General features: G+C 38.7%; 1 protein-coding gene across 10 annotated transcripts in view; it reads right to left on the reverse strand.

The window, feature by feature from the left end:
• HTR4 (5-hydroxytryptamine receptor 4) overlaps positions 1-27,787 on the reverse strand; it is a 239,355-nt gene that overhangs the window by 13,128 nt on the left and 198,440 nt on the right. The window contains exon 9 of one of the 10 annotated variants that reach the window (XM_088133632.1): positions 6,799-7,370. The exons of 8 other annotated variants lie outside the window; for them this stretch is intronic. Coding sequence is in view for 1 of the 2 variants with exons in the window: in XM_088133634.1 (XP_087989760.1) it covers positions 7,355-7,370 (16 nt within the window). In the remaining variant the exon portion in view is untranslated. Of the gene's footprint in view, positions 1-6,798; positions 7,371-27,787 lie in introns of those variants that run through there. One more of the 10 variants, XM_088133634.1, reaches the window with a different exon arrangement.

Genomic DNA, 27,787 nt, shown 5'->3' on the forward strand with positions numbered 1-27,787 from the left:
ATAATTTGTGTTGAATCCACTCTGTCCCCAGTGCACTCTGATAACATCACTGGGAGCACAATGGGATCAGTCTTTTCCATTGTTCCTCCCAACGTCTTTTTGTACATCTGTCTTCTTCCTCTGAAATCTACTACTTGGCTTGCTCAGGAGGGCTTGGAGAGTTGAAGGAAGATGAGAGACTTTTCTCCCCTCTCTCCCTTGCTGCCTGCATCATTTGTATATCAGTCAGGAGAATTAGGAGAAAAAGGCCTCTACCAAGCAAGAAGGATGTATGTGGAAAAAGAAGATTGACCTGGAATCAGCTAAATAGCAGGGATACAACTTCTTTGCCTTGCTTGGAGTCCTGTGCATTATACAGGTACATCTTGATGGATATTTGATGAGGTAAACATGAAGATTTCCAAGTCAGTCTTGACTTCTGAATAGTCCATGTAATTCTCTTGACTAAAATAAGGAAGCAGTGTGCTGTTGCCTTTTTCCAGGATAATGGGTGTTTTTTTTTAAAAAAAATCCCAGTTTAGCCAACAGTCCTGGGATTTCCTGCTGGTCTCCCATCTAAGTACCAGCCAAACCCAACCCTTGAGATCAGCTAAGGCTGGCTAGGTGCTCTACCTATTGTAATGTCAGTCATATACGATAGGAAATTCAGTTTTTTCCACACACGCTTCATGGAATGGTCCCCATATTTCCAAAAATATTCACTAGGCACCAACTAGGGATATATCCAGATCAGTTATGGTTTGATCTACTATATAATATTCCTATGCAATTTCCTGTCTTAACTTGCCCTCTATTTTGGAGGTCTTAGAATTGTATATCACAAATCATATAAACTATTCCCCATTTTTTCTTAACACTAAGAACTCCAATCTTAATCTACAAGAACAGCAAAGGATTGGAAAAAAGTTGCCCTAGAATGAATATTATTATTATTATTATTATTATTATTATTATTATTATTATTATTATTTAATATAGCCACCCACTCTAGTGGACTCGGAGGCTTACAAAATATAATACTAGATTAAAACAATTAAAAACATAAAACATAAAGCAAAACAAGGCAGCCAGGACTAAAAACAACCATTAAAGCAAAGCACAACAGGGCTTCCCCCAAACACATTAACCCCAAGCCTGGGACCAAAACCAGGTTTTAAGGGCTTTTTGGAACCCCAGGAGAGAGAGCACCATCCATAAATTGCAAAAGAAGAGAAAGGAAAATATATATTTTTATTTATTTGAAAGATTTGTATGGGTGCCCATCTTAAACTCTGGGTGGCCCACAACAACAATAAAACACAGTACCATAAAAACCATAAAACCATAAAATGAAAACTAAAAGGAAGGACCTCAGGCATCCTCCTGGGTCTGGGATGCCAGCAACCAGCCCCACACACCATCACTCTACCCCAGTGCCTGAGTAAAAAAACCCCAGGTTGTGGTGGTCTTCTGGAAGGCTAACAGGCTGGGGGCCTGCTCAGTCACTGGGGGAGGGTGTTCTGCAAGGTAGGGGCAGCCATGGAAAGGCATGCTTCTGGGGTCATCTTGTTGGCAACATTTCAGGGAAGGGACCTGGAGTGTGGCTACCCTTGGTAGGACCGGCAGATACTCTCTGTGACAGGCAGTCCCACAAATAACCAAATGTCTCATGGGTATACTGAACAGATTAAAGGACAACATAAAACATAATGATATCAGCTGAAATTTACTAAATAACTGATTTAACCTGCACATAGTTCAGGTAGAAATAATATTTAATGATGGATAATCTCTTTGATGACACACATTTCTTTCATTTTATTTAATCCTGAGGTAGTAGATGGCAATTGCAGGTTATTTGGGGGAGTATGCATGCTGAAACATGGCAGGAGAAAAGAGCTCTCCATATTTTGCAGAAGTGCAATAGTAAAACTAATAATTAATGTCTTGATAACTATCTAATATTGCAATTTAATTAGGGGAGAAGTTTGAAACTTTCCCAGGATTAAGAGATGCAGTTTACTCCCTTGAACAGCTGGAAGGCCACAGGCAAGAGCACAGGAAGGTTAATGAAAGAAGCCAATTTTTTTCAGCCCCATCCATCCATCCATCCATCCATCCATCTTTTAAGGGTTGGATAAAAGAAGCCTCTGGAAGGCAAACCCATTTCTACTCTAAAAACTCATTAGGTACCCCTACCTCCATGGCCCAAAATGCCTGAATTTCAGCAGCATAATTTTGGGCAGTCTGGATGAATATGTGTGGGTTCAAATGTGGAAATGGAAACAGTCTATCTCCTAGAGGTTTCTCATTTCTACTCTTTTGTAAAGAAAAAAAAAATCTGCCACGCAAAATGTGGAGATTTAGCTGCTGAATTTTGTGCACCACCCACAGATTATGACATCAGAGTTAAGGCCACTGATTAAGTGAAGAATTTATATCTAACTATCTTTATGGAGCCTCTGTTGGCATCTAGTCCCATTTTAAAAAAATATATTCTCAATGTTTCCATAACTATCTGTATTTTCATTTTCTTAAAATCACAAATGTGTTTGGTTTTGATTTTTAAAATGCATTCATTTGTTTGAGGAAATCCAGTGACTAGGAAGGGAAGATTTAACACTGTCTGACAGTGAGTCAAGGTAATGAAAAATCTCATAGAACTTTTATATAGATGAGTGTCTGAGCCAAAACTATCATTTCCTAATGGGTTCCACATTATTCTTCTCCATTCCCTATTTGGATAAGGAAACTTTCATATCTTGATATTGACTTTAAAGCTTTCTGTACTTACATTTAGATATTAATTTTATTCTCTACAACCTGACAAGTATTCATTTTATATTCTCAGAATCATTCATGCTAACAGAGAACCATTCACATCTGAAACTGAACATGCATTAATCTTGTAAAATTAAACTTCACCATATTTTAAACAAAACTCTCTTAGAACTCTGTTTTTACTAATGGTCCCAAGAATGTATCATCCAGTAGGACTTATAGAAAGATGTACACTAGTAATGAAAAGAAAGTACATATTATGCTACTCTTGGTCTAACAAAGCAAATTTCTTAATAATATATTTATTCTTCTTCCTATTCTTATAAATGTTTATTGAACCTTTATTCATTATTTATTCATGCATTCTTTCATTCAATAAAAATGAATGAAGATTCATTTCAGTCTTCAACCACAAAAAGAAAGAAAAGGACCAGGTACAGTTAATAAGTGTTTCCTTTGCCATGACAACACTGAAGAAAGTCTAAGTGTAAGCTTACATTTTCATTATATATATATATATATATATATATATATATATATATATATATGAAAATAACCATCTACCATCAGCTACCCTCCTCTATATGGATGACATTAAGCTAAGAGTGAATGAGACATTGACTCGCTGATCCACCTGACATGGATCTACAGTGAGGACATTGGGATGTCATTCGGACATTGGGATGTCATTCGAAGAAGTGTGGCTGGATAGTACTAAAGAGAGGGAAGGTAGTTAAGACTGATGGGGTGGAACTACCAGTGGGCCACATAGCAGACACAGAAACCAGCTACAAGTACCTTGGTATCCCATAGTCACATTGGAACCACAATGAGGAGGCAAGGAAGACAGCAACATCCAAGTACCTCCAAAGGATAAGACAGGTCCTGAAGAGCCAGCTCAATGGGAAGAACAAGATCCACGCCATCAACACATACACCCTGCCAGTATAATGAGCTGGCCAAAGGAGGACACGGAAGCTGCTGATGAGACCTGGAGGCTCCTTAGAATGTACAGAGATTTCCACCCCAAGTCCAATACCCAGAGACTATACACCAGCCAGAAAGAGGGCCGGCAGGGTCTGGAGAATGTCAAAGCCACTGTCCTGGATGAAACCAGAGCATCCAGGAGTACATCAGCAAGACGGCATCCAAATATGAGCTGCTGAGAGAATGCCTGAGGCAGCAGCAGACATGGGAGGAAGTTCAAGCAGAGGAAGTGCCATGGCAACACAAGACCCTGCATGGGATATACCATTGGCAGATACAGTAGCTGAGGTGGCTGACACTGGGAAATCTTGCCAGTGGCTGGAAAGGGCTGGACTGAAAGACAGCACTGAGGCACTGATCATAGCAGCACAAGAACAGGCACTAAGCACCAGGTCCAAAGTAGCAGGGGTCTACCACACTAGACAGGACCCAAGTGCAGACTGTGCAGAGGGTACTCAGAGACAGTCCAACACACAGTGGCAGGGTGTAAGATGCAGGCAGGAACAGCATATACTGAACGGCACAACCAAGTAGCTGGCATTGTGTACAGGAACATCTGCACAGTGTATGGGCTAGACCCCCCCCCCCAAGTCCAGATGGGAGATTGCACAGAATATCATGGAGAATGACAGGGCTAAGTTCCTGTGGCACTTCCAGATCCAGACAGACAGGCAGGTACTGGCCAATCAACCAGACATCATGGTAGTAGACACCAGTAGTGATAGATGTAGCAGTGCCAGGTGACAGCAACATCAGGAAGAAGGAGCATGAGAAGCTGGAGAAGTATCAGGACCTGAAGGAAGAACTAGAGAGCATGTGGAAAGTAAAAGTTGAAGTGGTCCAGTGGTGGTAGGAGCTCTCGGGGCCATGACTCCTAAGTTGGGAGAGTGGCTCCAACAGATCCCAGGGATAACATCAAAGCTCTCTGTCCAGAAGAGTGCAGTGCTAGGAACAGCTAAGATACTGTGCAGAACCCTCAAACTTCCAGGCCTCTGGTAGAGGACCTAAAATTGAGGAAGACACGTATCACCCATAGGTGACTGCACTTATGATCTTACTGCAGCTTTCCTTTGCTTAACAGACCTGAGAAGGTTGTAAATGTGAGGACTGGTTGCAAAGATACTTTTCCATTACTGTCAAAACTGCGAACAGTCACTAAATGAGTCAATCGCTAAATGAGGACTACCTGTATAATAAATAAACACTCTTTCAGAGGAGATCTCCTATCTACCCATACTTGTCCATGTGTTTTGTTTATGAGAACTGAACCTTTAAAATCAACCAATTCTTTTAACATTGCCCTCGTAAGCCTAGTTCAAACATAATACATCAAATCCTATGCTGACGATTGGAAATGGTCAATGAGTTTGCACCCTGTTCTGTCTACTTGAATTCCCATTGTTTTTATGGTTCATAAGGAACTTATTTTGGGGGAAATCTGGACCTGCAAACCAACCCATACTTTAGCTCAAGCCAGGTTCTGAAATCAGATGCACTACAATTGCTGCTAGCTAAGCAGGCTAATCTTACTTTTAAGCAGAGCAAGGTCGGAGTGTCAAGTGGAAGATGTGGGAAGGTAGCAGCTCAGCATTGAAGCAGAGAGCCTTATGCCCATTCACTTACTTTGCAGAAAAAAATAGTACATTGGCTTTATGTGCAAGAGAGAACCTTTGCTAATGTGGAAGAAAATTGTCTATTACCTATCCAATTGGTATTTGTACATAGAATGGCAAAAGTCACTCTTGGATTCAGGCAGCACAAGATTTACTGATTGCCTTGATTTAGCCCCTTTGTTAACTTTTTAAAAGAATGGATAAAAGGGATTAAAAATAAAAGGAGATTTGGGAAGCAATGTACAAGCCACAAACACTTCTACCGGCCAAACCCTGCCTGTAACATCTAAAGCACAGAGCCATATCTTCTACCAGAAATTCTAGCTGTCCTCTTTACAGAACTTTTCCACATTCATTATTTCAGCCGAAACATGACTTTGTGAGAAGGAAAAGATATATCCTTGCATATGACATGAAATACTAGGCTGTTGATAAGCAGAATTCTATGTGTTTCTGTGAACCATGGTGGTTTACTTATGCTGGCTATTTGCTGCCAACATGAAGAATCCTCAAATCTTGTCTGTCATATGGAAGCATAGAGAGATATTGTGGAGTTACAAGATCAAGAATCAAAAGCATCTGATGCCCTTCTAGGTTCATATTATAGCTTGACAGTCAGGTTATTTAAACAAAATTAAATCCACTTCTTTCTTAATACTGATATAAAATAACCCAACATTAGCAAAATTAAATTTAACTAATTGAAAAAAAATGTTTGCAATTCGTATGGATAATAAAATGTGAATTTGAAAGCTGCTAGTGGCAGAAAGAGAATGCTATCAGAGCAGTGATATTATAAAAGAAAGCTATTTTCATAGTGCATTATAGATCTCAGTTTCTTCATCATCTAATGCAGTCATTAAAGCCTGCTTTTCAGGAGGTCAGAGATTACCTAACAGTTTATCTTGCATTACTATATCTGAGAAGCAGAAATAGCTGTGGAATTATGGCTGCTACTCTAAAGTGTTATTTCTGGATTTAACAATACAAAAGAAGGGTATTTTTTTCTTTCAAGTTGCCATATTTTAGAAATGAGACAATCCTAACAGAGTTCTAAATTGCTGCAGCATTATGGGTTAGGCATCAAAAATCACTTGTTTTTCCAAACCCAAAGATAGGTTTGAAATCTGCTGCATAATACAATTGTTATCCTGAATATACAGCATAGCTTTTTAAAAAGGTTTTTAATTTTTTTTTTTTTAGAATTTCTCTAAAAAAAAAAGCCTACAGCCTCCTGCAGAGTATGAATCATAGTAGAAAAAAACTCTCTTTGGAAAACAGCAACATGACCAAGCTCTGATGACTGTATTTCTAATTTCTATTATTTGATGCTTATATTTTTTTTTTCTCTAAAATAAGCAATCCGGGGTCTCCAATTGTTCTGGACAAACTCCCCTGCAAAATACAGCCACTGTGGTCAATAATCAGGGCTCTAGATGGCCCAGAACTATCAAGTAAACACAATTCTGTGAGTCTTCATCCTTTAATGGTACACGCTTTACATTGTCAACATATCAAATGACTTAAAATGCACATACATACATACATACATGATACAGAAATAGTGCTAAATAAAAAGTACAGGCAATAAATTATTTAAACAGCCACTATAACAAAACTTGCTTACATGCTATACTTGGGTTTTCAAAATGAGAAGAGAATAATCTTGTGGGGTTGGGGTTTTTGGGGGGGCGATTGCCAGCAGGGAGTTGTTTATGCTTATCAAACGTATGACCAAGGCGGAAGATCAGATCAGCTGTGAAGATCAAAACTACTGCATCTTAGCTGTCCAACCTCCTGCAAGACATCTTCGGTCCATATGTCATGATGCCTCTCCGCTCTTTATTTGTCCCATGTTTCTGGGGCAGGGGTCCCCATCAAGTGTTCTTTACCTTGAAGTGAATGCACATCCAGTATATCCAAATTAGGGGAGGAGAGTCCTGGGATTAGCAGCCAAAAGACTTTGTACAGCAATTCTTTCTTCTTTCTTCTCTTTAATAGATCTTCCCACTACAGAAAAGGGTAATAAATTCCCATTCAATAGGAAGGATACCTCTGTGACTCATTAATAGCGTGAAATCCAGGTTAATATACATAATGCCTCTGAATTTTAAAAAAATCAGCATTTTTTAAAAGTTTATACCTAGCTCTTACTTCCTCATGAGTAAATAAACTGCCTTCACCTGCATATGCATGTCCAGTGCTTTACATCTTTACAATTTGCAGGTCCATTCAAGATTTGTTCATGACACCATCTAGAGAGTCCTTGGTGCCACAAGCAAGGGAGGAAGGACCTTTTATTTCTCTCTCAGGATGGCGTGGCATTTCACAGTGTTCACTGGATGGCTCCCAGTAAATATCTATAGATCAGCCCTGCCATGGCCCAAAGCAGAGGGCAGGGACAGGTTTTTAAAAAGTGGGGGGAGGGATCTTCATAGGTGCTGCTTGTCACTCACATGGCCGTGCACAGCAAAGAGAATCCCTCAGCGATCCAGGCAAGTTTCAAGGTTGACTTGGGGGGCAGGGAGACTTTTTCCGTTTATTAAGATAGTTGCTTTGCTTTAAATTTTTTTATTATTATTATTTTGGAGTGGAGAGATTGTAAACAGTTCCCCTTCAACTAAAGACCACCCCAGATGCCAAAGCACAGTAATCAAAGCTACCTGGAGCAAGTAGCCACCTTAACGCCCTCCAGATAGGTACTGGGGCTTAGTTTACAGTTTGGCTTGCCTGCCGGGTGACACCAAGTTACTGCCCAATGTGAGCTGTGGGAAAATGTTGCTTCTCTTACTAGTGGCAAGTGTTTTCTTGTACTGCTTTATTGCTTAAATTCCTTTATCACTGGTTTGTGTGGCTATTGTTCGCCACATGAACCATCTGGATGCCTCTGCGGGCTGTGTGCACACGTGCCCATCCATGCTAAGGAAGAATCTCCATGGTTGTTCACCCTTCTAAAGTCCTGGGGATGAAGGGTCCTGGGATGAAGGATTTATGGGCAAAGTACATCTGGGGAGTTGCTGGGAAGTATATTTCTGAGAGTTTTTTTTCCTCTTCCCCTGCTTTTGTCTGTCTCCAATGCAAGGCATTTGGTATGTTGTTGGGATATGTGTGTGTCTGTTTGTATGATCAGAACAGTGCCAAATTGGCAAGTAGCACTTTTGTCCCAGATGTCAACCCTACATATTAAAATACCTCCCCCCCCCCCCCCGATATTCCTTCATGCATGCCAGCACCCACAAGAAGGAGTTTGCAGCTAAATTTGGCATTATTTTTGTTTGGGCCAATGGGCATACAGGTTCCTCCCTACTAAATAGGCTGGCCTGGGATCAAGTACTTGGGGCCAGAGAGGTATGTGCTCAGTAACTGATTCAGGATGTTGTACCATTTGCCCCTGATAAGAAGGAATTAATTCTGCCCAGGCCAAAATCCAGGAAACCGTACAAAATGAATATCTGGATGTCCTGGGGGTTATTGAATTGGGTAGGTACACAGGGTTATTTCTTTTTTGTACTACCCGCATTATAATCTACTTTGTTCTCCTGATTATGAAGTGTGTGTTGAAGGGCTGTGTGGCTGGGGAATTCTGGGCATTGAACTCCACCTATCTGAAAGTTGCCAATGTTGAGAAACACTGGTACAGAGTGAGAAGCATGTAGGATGGTGTCCCACAGAGTGTTAGATTTGTTTTGTACATTTTTAGAAAGAGAAGGATTGTATAGGAATTTTTTTAAATGAATGCACCCTCTTTTTTCTCTTTGGCTGAACAGCCTAATTACAGTCTCTCTCTCTCTCTTTTTCCTTCTGCCTGAACTGGGCTTGACCTTTTCCAGGCTGCACCAAGGCCTTCAGTGTACCTGTTTCCACCTCTGCTGCTGAAGGAGGAAGCATCAAAATCCTGTCAAGCTCCTTTTGTTTTCTGCCTTGGAAATATACTCATGACTCACTCCTTTTGTTTTCTGTTTGGGGACTGTGATTTAGTTACATCTGTCTGTCCAAGAACAGTACATAAATCACCTTTGGACTCTGCTATCTTAAGTAAGAAAGAGAAGACAGAAAATCTGTTCTTACTTCCTTGCAAGTAAATAAACTGCCTTAACCTGCAATTGTGTCCAGTGCCTTAAATCTTTTTGTCCTTAACACATTGATTGAGTGATGTCAGATTTGCTATTTAATGATTTTTCAAGCAATTCAGTTAGCTACACCTTTATCTCCACAAGAGGGTCCAATTATATCAATGAAACCAGATAAGGCTCTGGGCCCTGATGGTTTCCCTATAGATTTGTATAAGGCATTTACTGATGTTTTTGCAGCTCTACAAAGGTTTTTTCCCCCCCAAAAAAAATCTCCCCTCTTTTCTTTAATGAAGCTTTTATATCTGTCATTTTGAAGCTAAGAAAAGGTCCTACAGAATGTGCGAGTTGCTGTTTCGTTTCTTTGTGGATGCAAAAATGTTAACAGCAACTCTGGTTTAAAGATTACAAGCTATTTTACCACTGATAGTTCTCCCTGGACAATCTGGCCAAGTATCCGTCAGTTCAAGAAAATTAGTTGATATTCTTGATAAACAATCTGATAAATTGGATTAGGGGCTGGTTGTCTTGAATACTGAGAAAGCTGGTGCAGATCAAATTTTTGGAACACAGATTTAGTTACATTTGCTTTTCCTCTTAATTTTATTGATTGGTTATCATAAACTGAATTATTTCTACACACCTATTAGGATGATTTACCTACTGAAGTAAAGATAAATATTTGAGGCAGTTCATCTCAGAGCTAATTCACATTTCTTAAGATGAGTATAATACAGTTTGTGTAGTTTTACAAATAGAGATGATTACAACTTTTCTCCATGGATGCTAATGACACAGAAAGATACTCCTCTGTGGCCATTTTTCCTACAGACAATACCTGGCTAAAAACCAAGAATGTGCATGTATATGATACTAAATTAATTATCTAAGCAGTGCTTTAGAGAACAAAAAGATTGCCTTTTCAAGTGAACCATTCCACAGTAACAGGTGGCCAGGCATTGTACTAATTATTAAATTTATGTTTTCTTATGTTCTGTTGTGTCTTATATTTCTTTTCACTAATTTAAGAGTGGCTTTAAGTAAGTCATACATTTTAAACATTTTAGACTAACAAAAATCCCCTTTTACTGAATGCATTATGAATTTAGCTAATCTTTTTTTTAAAAAGCCCTGTTTCCATGGTTGCATTCTGAATCAACATATTCTACAAGTGCCTCACTTGAAAGGAAATATAATGCTAATTATCTATGCTTTAATGTTAGCAGAGGATGATGTATGCATCTGGCACCATTTCCTGCTGAATAATTATTAAATACTATTTCAAGCAATTCTGTTTTCTGAGCATGAGGCTACTGAAGATGGATAGCTATAGAATTAGGGCATCTGCAAGGGGGAGTCAAGAGCATCAAAATGGTGGAGGCGACCAGGTGATCAGAGCCCTGTCTTTTTGTACCTGCATTGATGCATGTTCAAAAAGGGTGGGGCTTCAATTGCTCAATTCCGCTTTCCATTTTAATACTACTGATCCTTCTGCAGACCCTTTCTCTATTCCAGTTTTTAAGATTTATTAGTTTTCTCCAACTATTTCTCCTGAATGTATGGGTTTTGTTTAATCAGCAGGAAAAGTCTCTGGCTGTAGTCCTGGATGCCTTTGCACAACTTTATCTGGTGCACCAGTTGCAGTCCTTTTTGGAGTGGGAGGTCTTACTGAGAGTTACTCATGCCCCCACCCCACCCCAAGCTTGGATTAATGCAATATGTTCCACTTGGAAGATGATACGGAACTTCAGCTGATACAGCTTGCTGCTGGATGATAGCCACTTGAGCAGAGTGACACCAGTACTGCAGCCACTGTGCTCCTTGCCAATGTGTTTCTGAGAACAATTCAAATTGCTGGTTATAACCAATGAAAACCTACATACTCATTGTTTCCTGCAGGTCCATCTTTTTAAAATACATTCTCCCTGACTTGAGCAAGAAGTCCACAAGCAGGCCTTTTAATGGTAGTCCCATCTTTTTGGAAGAATTTACCTGCTGTCATTTGGATGGCCCCCACACTCTTGGTCTTCTGTCGTATGTTTGGGGCTTTGGGTGTTTTTGTGGAATTGCTTTTAAGATATTATGATTTTGAGTCTGTTGAACTGGGGTGGGATGTAAGTTATAAATAAAAATATTAATAGAACAGTGTGGTATCAAACATTGCTGTTGTTGCACTGGAAAAGGTACCTTTTCCCCAATCTTATACACCTTCTTTCCTTGAGGTGGATATACAGATAGTCCTCATTTAGCGACCATTTACAGTTATGATGGTGATGAAAAAGTAACTTTATGACTAATCCTTGCATTTATGACCTTCACAGGTCTGTAAAGCAAAGAAAAGCTGAGGTAAGATCGTAAGCACAGTGGCTTAGCGACTGAGTTTCCAGTCCCAACTGTGGTCACTAAATGAGGACCACCTGTAGTGCTTTATGACATAAATAATTTGGCACTTGGGCTTAAAAAAAGAAAAGTTGCCTCACCACCCAAGAACTTGATAAAGACTGGAATGCAATTTAATTATGCAGTATTTCATAATGAGAAGGAAAGGACACAATCTGGCCTGCCTTTGTGACAACAGTGGTGAAAAAGTCAGAGGAACAAATGCTACTTTAAATTCCTAAAACAGCTTTCTCTACACTTGTCCCTGCCAGATTTGCTGGATTATAACTCCCATTATCCCAGTCTGAAGATAGGAATTAGAAGGGCAAATCTGAGGGAGGACAGAGTTTTCCAACAAAAGATAGGGAGGTCAGCATGTTATATGAGCAATGTTGTATTGTTATTGTTATTGTTAAAACAATACAGTGGTACCTCTAGTTACGAACTTAATCCGTTCCGTGACTCTGGTTGCAACTCGAGTTGGTCGCAACTCGAGGTAAATTTTCCCATAAGGTTCAGTGTAAATACGGCTAATCCGTTCCGCCCTCCGAATTTGGTCACACCACGAGGCAAATTTCCCCCATAAGGTTCAATGTAAATACATATGGTTAAACAGTTCTGAAACATATGCATTTTATTTTTAAACCACAAAAACATGAAAATAGTCAAGATGGTCGACTTCGCCATCTTGTACTCCAAGGCCAGATCAGTCACACGAATACCACGATCGTGCTTTTCTATAATGTCCTTCTTAAGTTCGATCGTCACTTTTTTCTTCAAAGCCTTATTCTTGCCAAGCCTGCTCTGCATTTTCTTTGGAGCCATGCTGACAAGCACACCAAACACCTTCCAAACGCCACAAAACACACCACAAGCCTCACCGAATGTCTTCTTGCTACCGCGATCTCGCCCACAGGAAGCCACGACCGCGTGGCAGCAGGGAAAATGGCTGCGGATCCGGTTCGTAACTCAAGGTGGAGTTCGCAAGTCGAGGTAAATTTTTGGGGCCGGAGCTGGTCGTATCTCAAAAATTCGTAAGGAGGGGCGTTTGTAACTCGAGGTACCACTGTACTTAAGCAAACTGAATTGACAAAACTGACAAAAAAGATGGTGGTTGCTTTCAGATATAGGAACTCTAGTGAGCTAAAAACATTCCAAATGCTTGAAAAAGCTTTCAAACAGTAGTTGCAGAAGACATGCCTGAGGGTATTCCATAAGCTTCATCTGCTATGGGTCTCTTTCATGTCTGCTCCTGAAGCATATTTCACTGTGCACAGTGCCAGGGGAGAGATAGTCACCCGCCCATTCGCTAAAATTCAGGGGCAAAAATTAGAGCAATGCAATTCCTAGCACTTGAAATGTGCTGCTAGCAAGTGGTCCTGAAGCCTAGTTTTGCATCTTTTAGGGTATGCTGGGGAAGCAGACATGTAAACTATATAAAGTTGTACTGTAGTCAATAAGCAAGCACAACAACAGCGTTCTGTTTATAAATCCACTGAAAAGAGTATAGTAATAGGAAGTTACTGGAAACTTTTTGGATATGCCAGAATCTTATTATACTGATTATCCTATTGTCTCGCTAATAAATAATTTTGTTCCTGACATCCTTTTGTTGCTTCACAGCATAGCACTTTGCTAAAACCAATCTGAACTGATCTTTCCAAACTATACACACAAGACTTGTTGGAATATGTGAGGACTCAGCATAAGCTGCAAATATATATGACCTTTAAACTAATATTTTGGTTCCTGCTGATTAGATAGAAATCTTACTCCTTCCTTCCTTCCTTCCTTCCTTCCTTCCTTCCTTCCTTCCTTCCTTCCTTCCTTCCTTCCTTCCACACAAAACAAAAATACCTAACCACAAAATCCAGACGTAAGTATGTTTAATGCTCCTGCTTGGGACCCCTAGGGGCCAAAACCTCATGGAGACAATATAGCCTTGGCATGCTTACAGAAGATGAACAAAGACTGCATCTACCTCTGGGGGAAAGAGAGATCCATAAAGTAGGGGCTACCACAGAGAGAAGGCCTGTTGTCTGACCTGTACCTCACAACCTTAGGAGAGGAGGAGGAAGGCTTTCAAGAATTCCTCTTTACATGATCAGACCAGATGAGCAGATTCAATTCTGAGAAGATACTGTCTGATACATTCCGGTGCTGTATTTTATACGGCTCTAAAAGGTCATGAGTAGCACTCTGAATTGGTCCTGGCAGCCTAATGTCATTCACTGAAGCAATTTGAGTATAGGCGTTATTCTATATTGACAGGGTTGTCCCACCAACTGACTTGCTACCACATTTACTTCTAGATTTGTTTGGAGTTGTTTCAGAAGACAGGACAAGAAACAACTCATTTAAATTAGAAAAAAACAAACAAACCCTAGATTTCAGGTGGACATATGGAAGACTTTCAACAATGCATTTTCAACAATGCATTTGAACAATGCTGTTCAACAATGAAATAGGCTGTCTCGGGAGGTGGTGGATTTTCATTCACTGAAGGGGGCATTAAACAGAAGCTGGATAGCTATTTGTTGATGATTCCTGCCCTGGACAGAAACTTGGAGTAGATAATTTCAAAAGTCCATTCCAACTCTTATATTCTATGATTCTAAGAGGTTTAAAAAAATATTCTTAAATTATTTTACTGGACCAAATTCTGTTCCATTAAGTAAGGTTTTTAACTTAACATGTATCCTTTGGGTAAGTGATAGTGATGTTTAATAACATTTCTGAAATGATAAAACAAACAATTCAATAAACTTCCCATCTTTGCTGTTCCATATTAATCAGTTCCTAATGGATCTGAAGAAAAAAAAAATCTCCTATTATTTGATACAAGCAACCAGTCTATTTGACTCTAGGCCTTATTAGCTTATAATAATGCTTTAGACAGACTAAAAAGTATCCATAGCCCACCAATAATTCTATGGTCAAAAAATGTATATGGTAAAAAGCAAGAAAATTTGCCAGCAGTTTTACTTATCCAAGGTAAGTTTCCCTTGGAGTGCAGAATCTAGAGTGGAAGATTTTATGGGCAAAGACAGGTCTGACTCTTTCTCAGAGCTGCTGTTCCTGCAAAGACTATACCTCTAAGAGCTCTCTGCTGGAATCTGTGGCTGAAGGGTCAAATCTTGCACTGAGCATTTTTCTTCACAGTGTATGCTGCTGAGTGGGAAAAACATTTATTAGCAAAAGAACAGCACAGCAATCTCCTTAGTATAGCATCCCAGGTTGGGTCTATTGGGTTGTAGTGCTATCAAAAACAGGATTTAGACAATATAGCAAAGATTGTCACCAAAACAACAGATGCAGTATCTTTATGGAACATCACTCTTTAGAACTTGAAAGTGTTGGTCTCTTTCTTTCTTCTGGAAGTTATAGTATGGGCCAAGAGATTAAGAGAAGGAAAAGAAAAAAATGTCATTTGGTTTTGCTACAGAAGGGAATAAATAAGGAAAAGTATTTGGGTTTGCTAGTTTTCATTCATGTGCAGTTCATTATGCACATGAGGGGGACTTACTACCAATCTTAAGTACAGGTAATTGTCGCTTAACAACCATTCCATTAACGATGGGTCGAAGTTAAGTCAGCCTTGGAAAAAGTGCCTTATCACTTGTATTCACATGACCATCACAAATTGTCACACCACCCTCCACATTTACATAATCGTGATTTTTATGTACTTTTTATGACTGTCGTTAAGCTGAATCACGTGGTCATTAAGCAAATTCCAGCAAAAAAATCCATTGGGGAAGCTGGATTCGCTTAATGACCATGTGATTTGCTTAATGACCATCATAAAAATGGTCATAAAATTGGGTCTGGTCATGTGGTGACTTGCTTAATGACCACCCCACCTAAAGACCAATTTTCCAGTCCCTATTGTGGTCATTAAGCAAGGACTACCTGTACCATCTCATCTAAAATTCCATTTCAGATATACTGGTGGGATAAGTACATAAAGTTATGTTGCGGACAAGCATTTGTTACAAATGAATTGCAACTATAGAGAACAGTATTTTTGTATGAAACACAAAAAACTTCAACAAACAAGGGTGTGCTGCTCTAGCTGATCCTTACACAAAAGAATCCCTAGGGAAGCAGTAGTACTACACAGTTATCAACCTGCTTTCCTACTACTAAGAGCGGTAGAAGCCTCCAATTTTGTATGCATGTTATCCATGTTGGCACCTTATATTTCTTAAAGTGCATAACCATACAAAGGGTATCTTGTCTCTTTGCCTTAAAAAATGCTAGTATCCACCATGCTAGTTGCATCACATTTCTCTCTCTTTCCCTCTGTCACACACATACACATTCACAGATCCAAGGCTTCTGTGACATCTGATGAATCCCAATGAACCACTTCAAATTCCATGTTTGACAGAATGGGCTTTGCTGTTTCCTCATTATAAACTATTGCTTCAAAGGCAAAGCCATGTTCTGGTTCCAGCAAACAAGCCAAGGAAAACATGAATTTATACTGAGACACCACCTTGAAAAATAAATAATTTTGGTTACCCTGCTATGCCTATCAGGGGAGCTATTAGCAACTTAATTTGATTTGTACTGCAATTAAACTCCAGCTTCCCAAAATTTACATGAGCAATTGAAACTTTATTATCACCAAGGCTGCCTTATTGTTCTGATGCCAAATGGTTTAGAGTTGCATACTTGTCCCTATTTCTATAGATATTCCTGAAGGGCTTTTTTGAGTCAGAACACTTAACTTTATGAGGCAATTTAACAATTGTATGTAATCATAAAATCTCCCTTATACCACTGGGCTGAGTTGCCATAATATTAAGAAAGATCTGAAAGAACTTGATTGCACACTTCTCACTTGGGGCCATTAAAGGGTGTTCCAAACCTTTATTTAAAATAATTTATATAATCTTGTCTGAGATGAACATACTCAAAAGATCTGGTCCTTTCTAGCTCCTTTAGCTGAAAACAGAGGTGCACAGCCAGATGCCCCTGAACCTCTTGTGGCCGTCAACCTCCTTGAAAGCACCATTGTTCACAGTTGCTGAAAACAGTTGACAAGGTTTCGTGCTATGCTGAGCAGGGAAATATTCAGAATCACTACTGTATGCCTTAAAATAGGATTCACATTATTTGAAAAAAAGAAAAGGAGGGGAAAATACCCAAACTCCCCTTAAATTGAAGACGCCTCCCATCCTTGTCTTGCCCATTTGGTATCATCATCCTACCCACTAGGGCACCTATTAGGCACCCCCAATATAAAAATAAAAATAAAGGCTGGCCATCAAACAAATGAAACTAACTCCATGATGCATTAGGACTGAATTTCTTAAACTTTTCAAGACGTCAGAACCCTATACCACGTTCCTTTTTAACGAGGAATACCTATGACATTCTTTTTTAAAAAAGAGGGGTGGAATATTGAAATAAATATGTTTAACAATACTGTTTAATTTCCCTTATTTTTAATACATAGATTTGGGATATATGACCTTGCATATAGCATCATATTTCATCAAGTTCTTGAACAAGATAATGTAATATTCTGCCTATTTCAAAACTTAATTTTGGTTATGGTGAGTGTTGAAAAAAGAAACTCTCACAAAGATTGTTCAGCCAGTGTGATCTTCAATGACTTTTCACTTAAAAGTTCCTTCCCTGTGAACTTTCTTCCAAAGTCTTCTGGTGATTATTTTTTTTCTCAAATTGCTTCAATGTCACATGAGAGGAAATAAATACTCATGGATATAGTAATTATTTATTGGGTGAATGGTTTGAATGGATCCCAACTCCCCAAATATCCTTCTCTTGGATCTTGGGATCAGCTTATGGAATACTTTCAAGTTATTTGGGAAGCACTGGCCTTCTCTAGAACATAATTTAAGAAACTCTGCCTTAGGATGGCTAATGTTAATATTAATGCAGCTAATGCTAATTTTAATGCCTGCAAGAAATTGTGAAGGGGAACCTTACAGAGATCCAAAGGAGAACAGAAAAGTCATTGTATAAACTGTGAATTAAAATGGAGATGATTATCTATGTAAGGATATTGGCTTGTACATTTCTTCCTGCCTGATTAATCCGTCTGTTTTCTGCTTCTGACTTTAGGTTGTAAGCTACTTAGGGGAATATAGTGTTGTGAACATATATACGCATGTGTATGCATGGAAAAGAGGGGGATTCTTAAACTGCAATATTTTGAGTAATAGCATAAATAACTCAGTGGTACCATTTTAAGGCAACTAGAGAAGTCTTTTCAGAAGTTGTTACTGATAGTGTTGTATCTTATGTCTGGGTTTTAGCAGCAAGCTGCAGACGCTATGCAGCTGCAAACAAAGTCAACTCCTAAGGATGGAAACTAAGAGGACAGCACTTTGCAGCTCTGGCTATTTTGTCCGCATTAATGCAATGCATCCTGAGTTTACAACTGAGTTTACACATATCCTTGTGCCCAAGTAAGCATTGCAGATCCACAGAAGAGGGAGGGAGGGAGGGAGGGAGGGAGGTGAGGATTCACCCCCACTTTCTGCATCCAAGATTGTTTCACAAAATAAGATTGCTAGGACTTTTTAAAATCTCCTAGCAATGGGAAGTTTGTTAAGCAGCACTTTCAAGAGTTTTCTCCTTAGCCCAGTCTCTTACCCTTTGGAAAGAATGTATGGTAATATCTTCAAAGATGAACAGAGTCAGAGAAACTGAGACAGGAACACATGTGCTGTTCCACTGCCCCTGAAACTCTGCCTTTTGCACAGACCTCATATCTCCTCTTCCAAATAGTTGTTCTGCTAGGACAGAAGATTATATGCTCCTCTTGTTCTCAGACCAGTGCACCAAGTTCACAAAAAGGGTTGCAAGATGTTTTCTATCACCATCATAATCCATTCCAAATTACAAGAAATTATCTAGGTAGAGCAACAAGAAAACGGTGTGCTTATGAAACAAAACATTATACCCTAGGTTGTATTTCTGGTCTCTCAATATTTAAAATGTTTTATATTCCCCCCCCCCCGCTTTTTTTCCTGTTTTTGTTTTCTAGAATTATCACTGACTGAAATATATTATGACCAAGAGTTGTTCAAAATAATATATTTATTAGGGAAGGGCAGAAAAAAACAAATAATAACGAAGTAAATTGTTATAGCAAAATTAGTCTTCAAACTGTCCTTTGCCCTGTAAGGATAAAAATGTCTATTTTAGGTCCCAAGTTTCTGAAATATCATTGCATTGTTCTGGAGTGACACTGCAATTGACACTTTAAATACCAGAAAAATATTAGCATTATCATTCACAATACTTTGTCCCCCATTCAGTTTATTCTAGTGTAACCAGAAAACAATCAGAGAGAATTACTCGAAATCAGAAGAGAGTTGACTTTCCGCATCCTAATTTGCTACCAAAGTACCCACAGATACTTACTTTGGTGCTTACCAGTACCCTGCTTCAGTCAACCCAACTTGTTTACATTATATTTGTGTGTGTTTATATATGAAATATATGCATACAAAATGAAACTTCAATTTAGTGGACTTCAGTGAAGCTGGTTTGGGATGCAACAGATGAAATTCCTGCTGAATTTACATCATTCAATGCTATTTGCACAATGATATCACTGCAGAAATGATATACTTCCTTAACTGAATGGGTATAATGGACACCCCCTATTGATATATTAAACAGAGGTTTCATTGTATATGGAATAAGCTTGGATACGTAATGCAAAGTAATAATGTCTATCACCACCCTTATTTCCAAGAATAACTTTTGGCTCCATAAGGGTCCCATATGTTTTCTTAGAAAATAAAAATTATGGGTGGCTACAGCCCTAAAGTGATTCCCACCTACCCAAGAAACAAGAGCAGAACCAGAAGCAACATGAGTCATTGTCAGAAATTACCAAGTTCTACAAAGATTATGAGTTCTTCCCAATAAGCATACATTTATTGTATGCAATAAAACTCCCAAACCTTTTACTGCTGGATATTAGCTACAATAAGAGTCAAAAGTCCTTCCAAATGACTACAGTAAATCTATTATCAGTAAATCAGTCTATTGGTAAAGTCCAGTGTACTTACTCATAGGCATGATATGCACTTAGGCATAAGATTGCCAATGTATTCCTTTGCTGACTGTGTAGCCAAAGTCAAGGCATTAAGCCTTGGTTTGTTTAAACATGATTTACTAAGTAAACTATGGTTGGCCAGGTTTGTACAACATGCCAAGCCAACATCAAATAAATCATCTATTCCTTAGCATGGGACAAACTTTTTCCCCATTTAAGTGTCAAAAGAATGGATTAGAATGAACCAAGTATGGATAAATCCATACAACCATATAGTAAACATCAGTACAATCTCTTTCCTTCAGTTTGAGGCAGAGTTTCTGTTTGGCAGAATAATATTCCCAGGAAAGCTTGTACAACGAGCCTGAAACAATGTTCTGGCATTAAATGGCTGTAACATCACTTTTAACATAGTACTATCTTTGACAGTGTGACAGGCACTTTGGAATGTGGCATTCCATATTGCCTACACTTAATTCTTCCTGTTTTGCAAAGCAAAAAAGCTCATCAAGTTTCAGCAATCAAGGCTTTTAGAAGAAATACCTCTTAGACACAACATTTACAGCCACCGAAGCATTTTCTGTGTAGTTCATGATTAAACACAGCAGCCAAAAATTTAGAACCGATTAGTACATTAGAACAGTTTCTCATAGAAAATTGTCTTTCGTGCCCACTAAAGTGCGTTAAACAGCAGCTGAGAAGTACCTTCACTGAAAGTACTTTCTTTCACAGAGGGAGTCTAGAGGGAGGTAAAGAGATAATCCTTGCAACCTGAAGCTTAGAATCTTAATACCAACATGACGTGTTTTACCTTTTAGGAACCTGCTATAGAATCCTGGATATGCAACTTTTGGAGAACTGTTACAAAATTCTTGTCTCTGAAGCAGCTGATAAAACAGAACATAGTTTCACTGTCCTATATGATAAGGGAGCATTCCCTTGTTCCAACGTGGCCAGTATAAAGTCAACGCTTAGAGCTCAAGAAGGCATAGCCCATAGCTTGCTTTCCTGCAAGGTGACAAGGAGCAAATATTAAAATCATCCACTATATCCAACTTTCTCTCCCTCTCAAAGGTACAACAACCAACTTTCTCTTTTAAGATTAAAATGAAAAAAGGTATATTACAAGAGAATGAGAAGCAGCAAGACAGAAATGGCTCTCATTCCATCCAAGAGAATGAGTTATGTGGGAGAGAAATCTTTTGAGGAAAAAACAACTCTTGATGGAAAAAGAATATCCAGTTCATTTTTGGCTTGGGATAATTAGCATAATCCTCATTCTTATTTTATGTAAGCTTCAATTTTTCAGAAGATCATGGGGGACATAGATGGGGCTGAGCACAATCAGAGATGAGGAACTTCTGAGTAGGCCTCCAATTAAAGGAATGTGTTTTGATTGTTTCAATGGAAGAAAAATAGAAAATTCTGGTGGATTTTATCCCTTGCCTAAAATGCCTAAGATCCTACACTGGTCAATGGCCAAAATAAAGAGACTTGAGCTGGCCTAAGCTCCACAGAGTCATATACTCCCTCTGAACAAGAAGAGCATCAGTATTGACCAAAATATATTACACCACAGGGTGCTATTATATTATCTCAAGCAATATTTGATTTGCATTATATTTGGGAAATCCCAAATATTAGTATCTTTCTGTACAAATGTTTTCTTTTAGCTAACCTACAATATGATAGCTACTTATATTATTACCACAACACATACTGTTGTTATAAGATCTATTCCATAATCCCTTTTAAAGGGAAATAAAATCAGCATCAGTGTGGAACAAGTCTTTTTTATCACCTGGAAATTTTGGAATAAGTTGCAAATGACATCAGAATTTTTGTTCTATGGGTAAATACCCCAAGCAATTTGGCAATCCTTTGGCAGCTGAGATAAATATTATGCTCACAGGATATAGTTTTATTGTTACTGTAAGATATGGAATTTGGTTATAGCAAATTATTTTTGTTTCAGGATTGCATATTTAATGTGCATACAGTATGTTTTCTATAAACTATGTTGAATACATGGTATATGAACAAAAACACATCCACACATATAATGGTCTTCTTACTGCTGAATAATTCTACTCTTAATTATCTTAGAGTACAATATGAATTTCTCTTCTAATTTAATTTTCTCCAATGCCAGATTCTAACATCCATCAGTCACTAGCAAATTTCCTACTAAGAAACTTGATAACTTGTACATTTTGAATTCCAGAAAGTCTGTTCAATAATTATTTTTTACAAGAATTTATTTTGAAATTTTAAGCTTAACCTTCAGTAATAATATGTGTTACTGCACAAATTGTTCCAGTATATATTTGTATGAATCCATTTGCCACAGGTGTATCTTAGAGCCAATAAAAGGCTTCTGCTTTGCTCATTTCCATTCTTTGTTATAAATCACTTTTCCTAATTAGTTCTAATTAAGTATTTCACAAAATCTCTTTATCTCAGTCATTTCTTCATTTTATTGTAGTACCACATTGTTCTATCTTTAGGCATTACACTTTACCCAATATTTGAATTCATCCTGCAACAAAAGGGGTTAATTGGTTCTCAAGAGTATAGAAAAGGACAAGATAAGAGCTAATGGGTTCATCTTTTCAGCCTTAAATAACTGGCATTTATATTTCCATAGTTACTTTTCTTCACAGAAAAGTTTCATAGATGTATACAGGTGACAAAGAGACTGCGTAAGTCTTACAAGCTGCATCTATGTTCCAAGGATTTAATGACATACCATGTTGTTTATCAACCCAAATGCATGAACATCTGTTTCACCACTTTTCCTTCTGCAGAAAACCAGCATGCTTCTCTCATGTAACAAAAACAAATGGACTGGAAGATCAAAACGATGCACATATATGTATAAATCCAGCACTATGAACCAATTAGCATCCATTACTGGAGATAACTAATCCTGTCTTCTACATAATCTCATCTACCCTACCTGTGAGGCAAAACATTTTATAGGCTTCTGATCAGTTTGACTGAACATATACAAGTAAAAACACTGCGTAGCTTGCTTCATCCATCACTGCTTATCTGTCTCCCGAAGAAGTCATTGCTGGACCCAATTTCTGACTCATTTTCAACCTTCCCTTTCTGCAGAAGCTTGCTGAAAAGGTAGTTGGTCTGCAACTTCAGAAGGATCTGGAGGAAGCATATTATGCAGATCCCTTCCATCCGTGTTTCAGGCCTGGGTACAGTATTGAGATGGTATTGATTGTTGATGACCCATACTGGGACAAGGATGGAAGGTTGCTCCTGGCCCTCCTTGATCTCTTAGCAGCTTTTGGTACCATCAATGATGATATCCTTCTGGACTGGCTCAGAGGGTTGGGAGCAGGAGGCATGGTATTGTGCTGGTTCTCTTCCTTCCTTATGCTCAATTCCTTCCTCATTCCTATTTAACTTCTAGATGAAGCTGCTGGATGAGATCATCTGTCAGCATGGGTAGGTATCATTAATATGGTGATGAAACCCAGTGAAATATCTCAACCCTAGCTGGCCAAGGAATGCCACTCCCTCTCATTGTCTGGAAGCTCTGGGGGTGTCAGGATAGGAAAGAACAGACTTAGATTCATTCCTACCAAGACTGAGTACCAGTGGATTTTGAAGCCACCTAGATCTAGAGATCTTCCATTTTGGTTCTGGGTGAGGGTGTACTGCCCTAAACAGAACTGATATGCAATTTGGGGGTCCTTCTAAACTCACAGTTCTGCCTGAAGAGCAGGTGGCAGCTTTGGCTAGGAGGACCTTTGCACAAATCTGTCTTGTGCACCAATTGTGCCCATTTCTGGATCAGGAAGGCCTACTCACAATCACATGTGTCTTGGTCACCTTGCACCTGAACTACTGGAGTGCATTCTGTATGGGGCTGCCCTTGGACCACTCAGAAGTTACAAATGATCCAAAATGCTGTTGTGTCAATAGTTATGAGTGTACCTTGATACATCCATGTAACACTGCTAATACGTGAGCTGTGCAGCTTACCTGGGGGCTTCCAGGTGCAATTTAAGATGCTGATTGTTACCTATAAAGCTCTTTGTGGCACAGAGTCTGGCTGTTTGCAAGTTTGTCTGCCTCCAATTACCTGTAGTCATCCAATAAGATCTGACAAGGTTGACATGCTCTGAGTCCCATCGTTCAAGCAGTACCATTTTGTTGGATCTAGGAGATATGCCTTTTGCCTTACTGTGCCTTCCCCTTGGAACAGCATTCCCCTGAGATTTGGATGGTCCTGACCCTGCCTGCCTTTTGAAGGATCTCACTCTTCCCCCAGGCAATGTGTCAGGAGGTTATTTGATCCCATTGTTTGAATGTATTTGCTGTCCTTGGAGAGATATGTTTTAATTTTTTGTTTGCCATTCTGAGTGGCAAGTAGGAAGCTATATAAATTTATATAAGTAATAAACAAATAAGATAAACTTATCACACCAGAAAATTGTGGAATAAATTAAAAGCTGCTTCTTGAACTTGATGATTGGCTATTGAAGTTTAGATTGTAATCAATTCATCCCAGATACTGTATCCATAAACATTTCCATCCTGACAGTTAAAATAGTTTAGCTCTACTATCCTTTCACAACCTTCAGAGAACTCTGCAGAATGCTATAGACCTGTTCATCGTAAGATCTGTCAGGAAGAGACAGTTATAGAAAAACTTTAAGTACTGCTCAGTTTTGGAATTTGGATTTGGTTTTTTATCAGCAGCAGCTATTTCTGGCTAATATTAAACAGAAACCTGAACATTGTTTCAAGGCAACGCTCAGGTTTTAATAGAACAAGTCAGTACTCTAATGATATTATCTGATAGATCACTTTTTATTGCATAAGGACAGATTATTTAAACAGAAATTGCACAAGAATAAGGATACAAAAAACAAAGTGAAAGATAAACAACTACCAATAAAGCATAAGTAAAAAACATTTTTTAAAAAATGGTAATGCATTCTCCCCTTTCCTTTCCTTTATTTTCCAACTGCTAACCAGTACAGTAATATCTCGGTTCACGAACGCTTCTGTTCACAAACAATTCAGTTCACGAACAGCACCGTTTGCAAAATGTTGCTTCCGTTCGTGAACTCCACATCAGGTGACGAACACGACCCGTGGCCATTTTCCCTGCTGTGACATGTGGTCGTGGCTTCCTGTAGGCGAGGGGGGCTCTCCCTCCAAACAATAACCACCTCCCCACCCGCCTTCCTGTCCTCCACGCTAGAAGTCGCCTCGAGCAAGGTTAGCGTTCTCTCTCTTCATACTGTACTGTACTGTACTTTGTTTCATATTTTAGTGGTTTTTTAAAAAAATACATATGGTTCAGAATGGATTAACCGTATTTACATTGAACCTTATGGGAAAATTTGATTCAGTTGGTGACCAAAATCGGTTGGTGACCACATTCATAGGGGTCAGAACGGATTAACCATATTTACATTGAACCTTATGGGAAAATTTGATTCGGTTTGCAACCAATTCAGTTCACGACCAGAGTCATGGAACAAATTAAGTTCGTGAACCGAGGTACCACTGTACCTAAATATTTACACCATGCTTTGAATGTTAAGCACTGGTGATTATTGCTAGTATCTGTTTAAGTCATTTCATCTGTTGTTTTTAATTGGCCTCTTAACTCTTTTCCTAAAACCTGTACTCTGAATGTCTGAATTTGCCTTGCTGTGTAATGTGTCATATATAAGGGAGCCATTCCTGCTTGAACTTAGTTAAGTTCTATTATGAATATATACTGATAGTTTTGCCATTCTTGCATATGCTCCAAATTTTGGTCTTTCAATCTTGTAATTGTAATTAAGCTGTTTTCAATCTTCAATCTTCATCTTAAAGTGGCCAAGTTTGGACAACACTGCACTAGACCTTTCTAAAACTGGAGCTGCTAGAACTGAACCTGGGACTATCTGCATGTAAAATTTGTGTTCTCCCACTATGCAAATGATTTTCTCCATTTCATTACAAGTATGAATGAATGTGATTGTCCTGAGCATACAGCAGTCCACTAGGATGTGCCTAAGCTGCTTATTGAAATGGTCTATGACTTAACACGTTCATTCACTTTATCATATCATCTCATAAAGTAGCCAGTAGATTTACTAATGCTAATCAGATATTTTTCAAGTCCTGAAGTCTCATTTGAAAATTCTTATCCTACTTTTTCAATGTTTAGCTGATATACTTCCCTCAGCTTCTCCATTTCTACATCAGACGTATATTAAAACTTTGTTCAGCTTTGGACTTTATCAAGTATACTCCTTGAAAAGAGGCTTCCCAAGCTAAACTTTTAAAAAAATGATTTATTTTAAAATATGCTTTATGCCATGATAATGGTTCAAGATATTTATCTTCAACTTTTATACCTGTTGAAAGCTATTATTTATTCTACCTATTTTCTGTATTCAGAAGAGATCTTTAGTTTTCAACTTTTTTTCTGTCTTTCAAGCAGAGATTATATGCATTCTTATTCACCAGGGCAAGCAGACACCAGTCTTACTGGACAATAGATTTGGCCCATTGCTTTATTGAAAAGAATTATCTCACACATTTGCACATACACACCACAAAAAATGAGATAGATTATCCCATGGGCACAATAGTTCATGTAAGCTATCTCCTGCTATTTTCTTCTTGCTGCTGTTCTTTTCATGAACCAGAATGTATGTACTTGTCTGATAAGCTCATTGTAACAGTCTTGGATTTTGTTTAAACAAGTGAAAGTATCCTTGGAGTATTTCCTCCAAAGCTTAATGGAGCATTCAGTCCCACTTCAGGATTCCACATCATTTAGGAAGACAATCCAGCTGACCCAAGGCCCTTATGCATTTAAATGCTGCTTTTTCGGTACATACGGCAGTACCATTCAAAGAGCTATGACAATGATACTGTTTATAGCTCTGAAAATGGCGCTGCCATCTGCACCATGATTCACCAGGAAGACAAAGCTCAAGCAGATGGACAATCCTTTAGTCTGCTGCTCTAGCACATTAAGTGTTTAGCTACTGATATAAACACACTAGCCTCTCCTTAACCAGACTGGAAGTAAAACAGAAACAAACAAGCACAACATTGCTTGGCATCGGCAGACTTCCAACTCTGTGAGAAAGTTGATTGTCCAAATTTCAGTGATTGGAGAAATTTCCATTCTGGTTGTCACATTTCAGAATCACAGAAATTATCTATCTATCTATCTATCTATCTATCTATCTATCTATCTATCTATCTATCTATCTATCATCTCCACCGGCATTAGTCTGTATGATGCTTCTGATGGAGAACCCGTTCTTTTCAAATGCACTTCAGTGAAAAAGATATATTTGCTTGTCTACTGTTCTCTTTATACATATGCTTCACTTCTTTATCATTTCAATGCTTCAGTACAAAACAAAATATTCCTTTTGCATAAGAATGTGTGATTCTGTCCTGCTCCCACTTTTCCAGGTTTCTCTACAGAAATCATCACTTCACTTTTATTCATTTATGGTAAGAGCAAACAAGATACTGATTAAATCAGACACAGCAAGAGAAGAAAAATCACCCACCACCATCCCTGACTTTGTCCCCAAACACCAGAACCAAAATCTCATCCACTCAGTTGACTCTCACCTCTATATTTAGCCAGGAGGCAAGGAGACCAGAATGTGCAGTTGTATTAGGAGATATCTGACCCAGAATGATCTACTCAGGATTTGTCTGGTGCCTTGAGGAACCTAGTTTGGGGGCTCAGCAGTGAGAAATGCTGTGAAGATTGGGAGAATCCTGTATTTAAGTATCCATATGAATGCTGTATGATGCTGAAGTCTCTTTGGAATTCTCAACTTTTGCCTATAACTATAAACATGTTACCTTGCCTTGAGCCTTGGTTGCTGGTAAGGCACCCATGTAATTTGAATTTGGACTGGCCTTAA

The sequence above is a fragment of the Python bivittatus genome, unplaced genomic scaffold (assembly GCF_059951505.1).
Source record: "Python bivittatus isolate LINGU-HERP-01145 unplaced genomic scaffold, Pbiv_v1 ctg000080_np1212, whole genome shotgun sequence".
NCBI lineage: Eukaryota > Metazoa > Chordata > Lepidosauria > Squamata > Pythonidae > Python > Python bivittatus.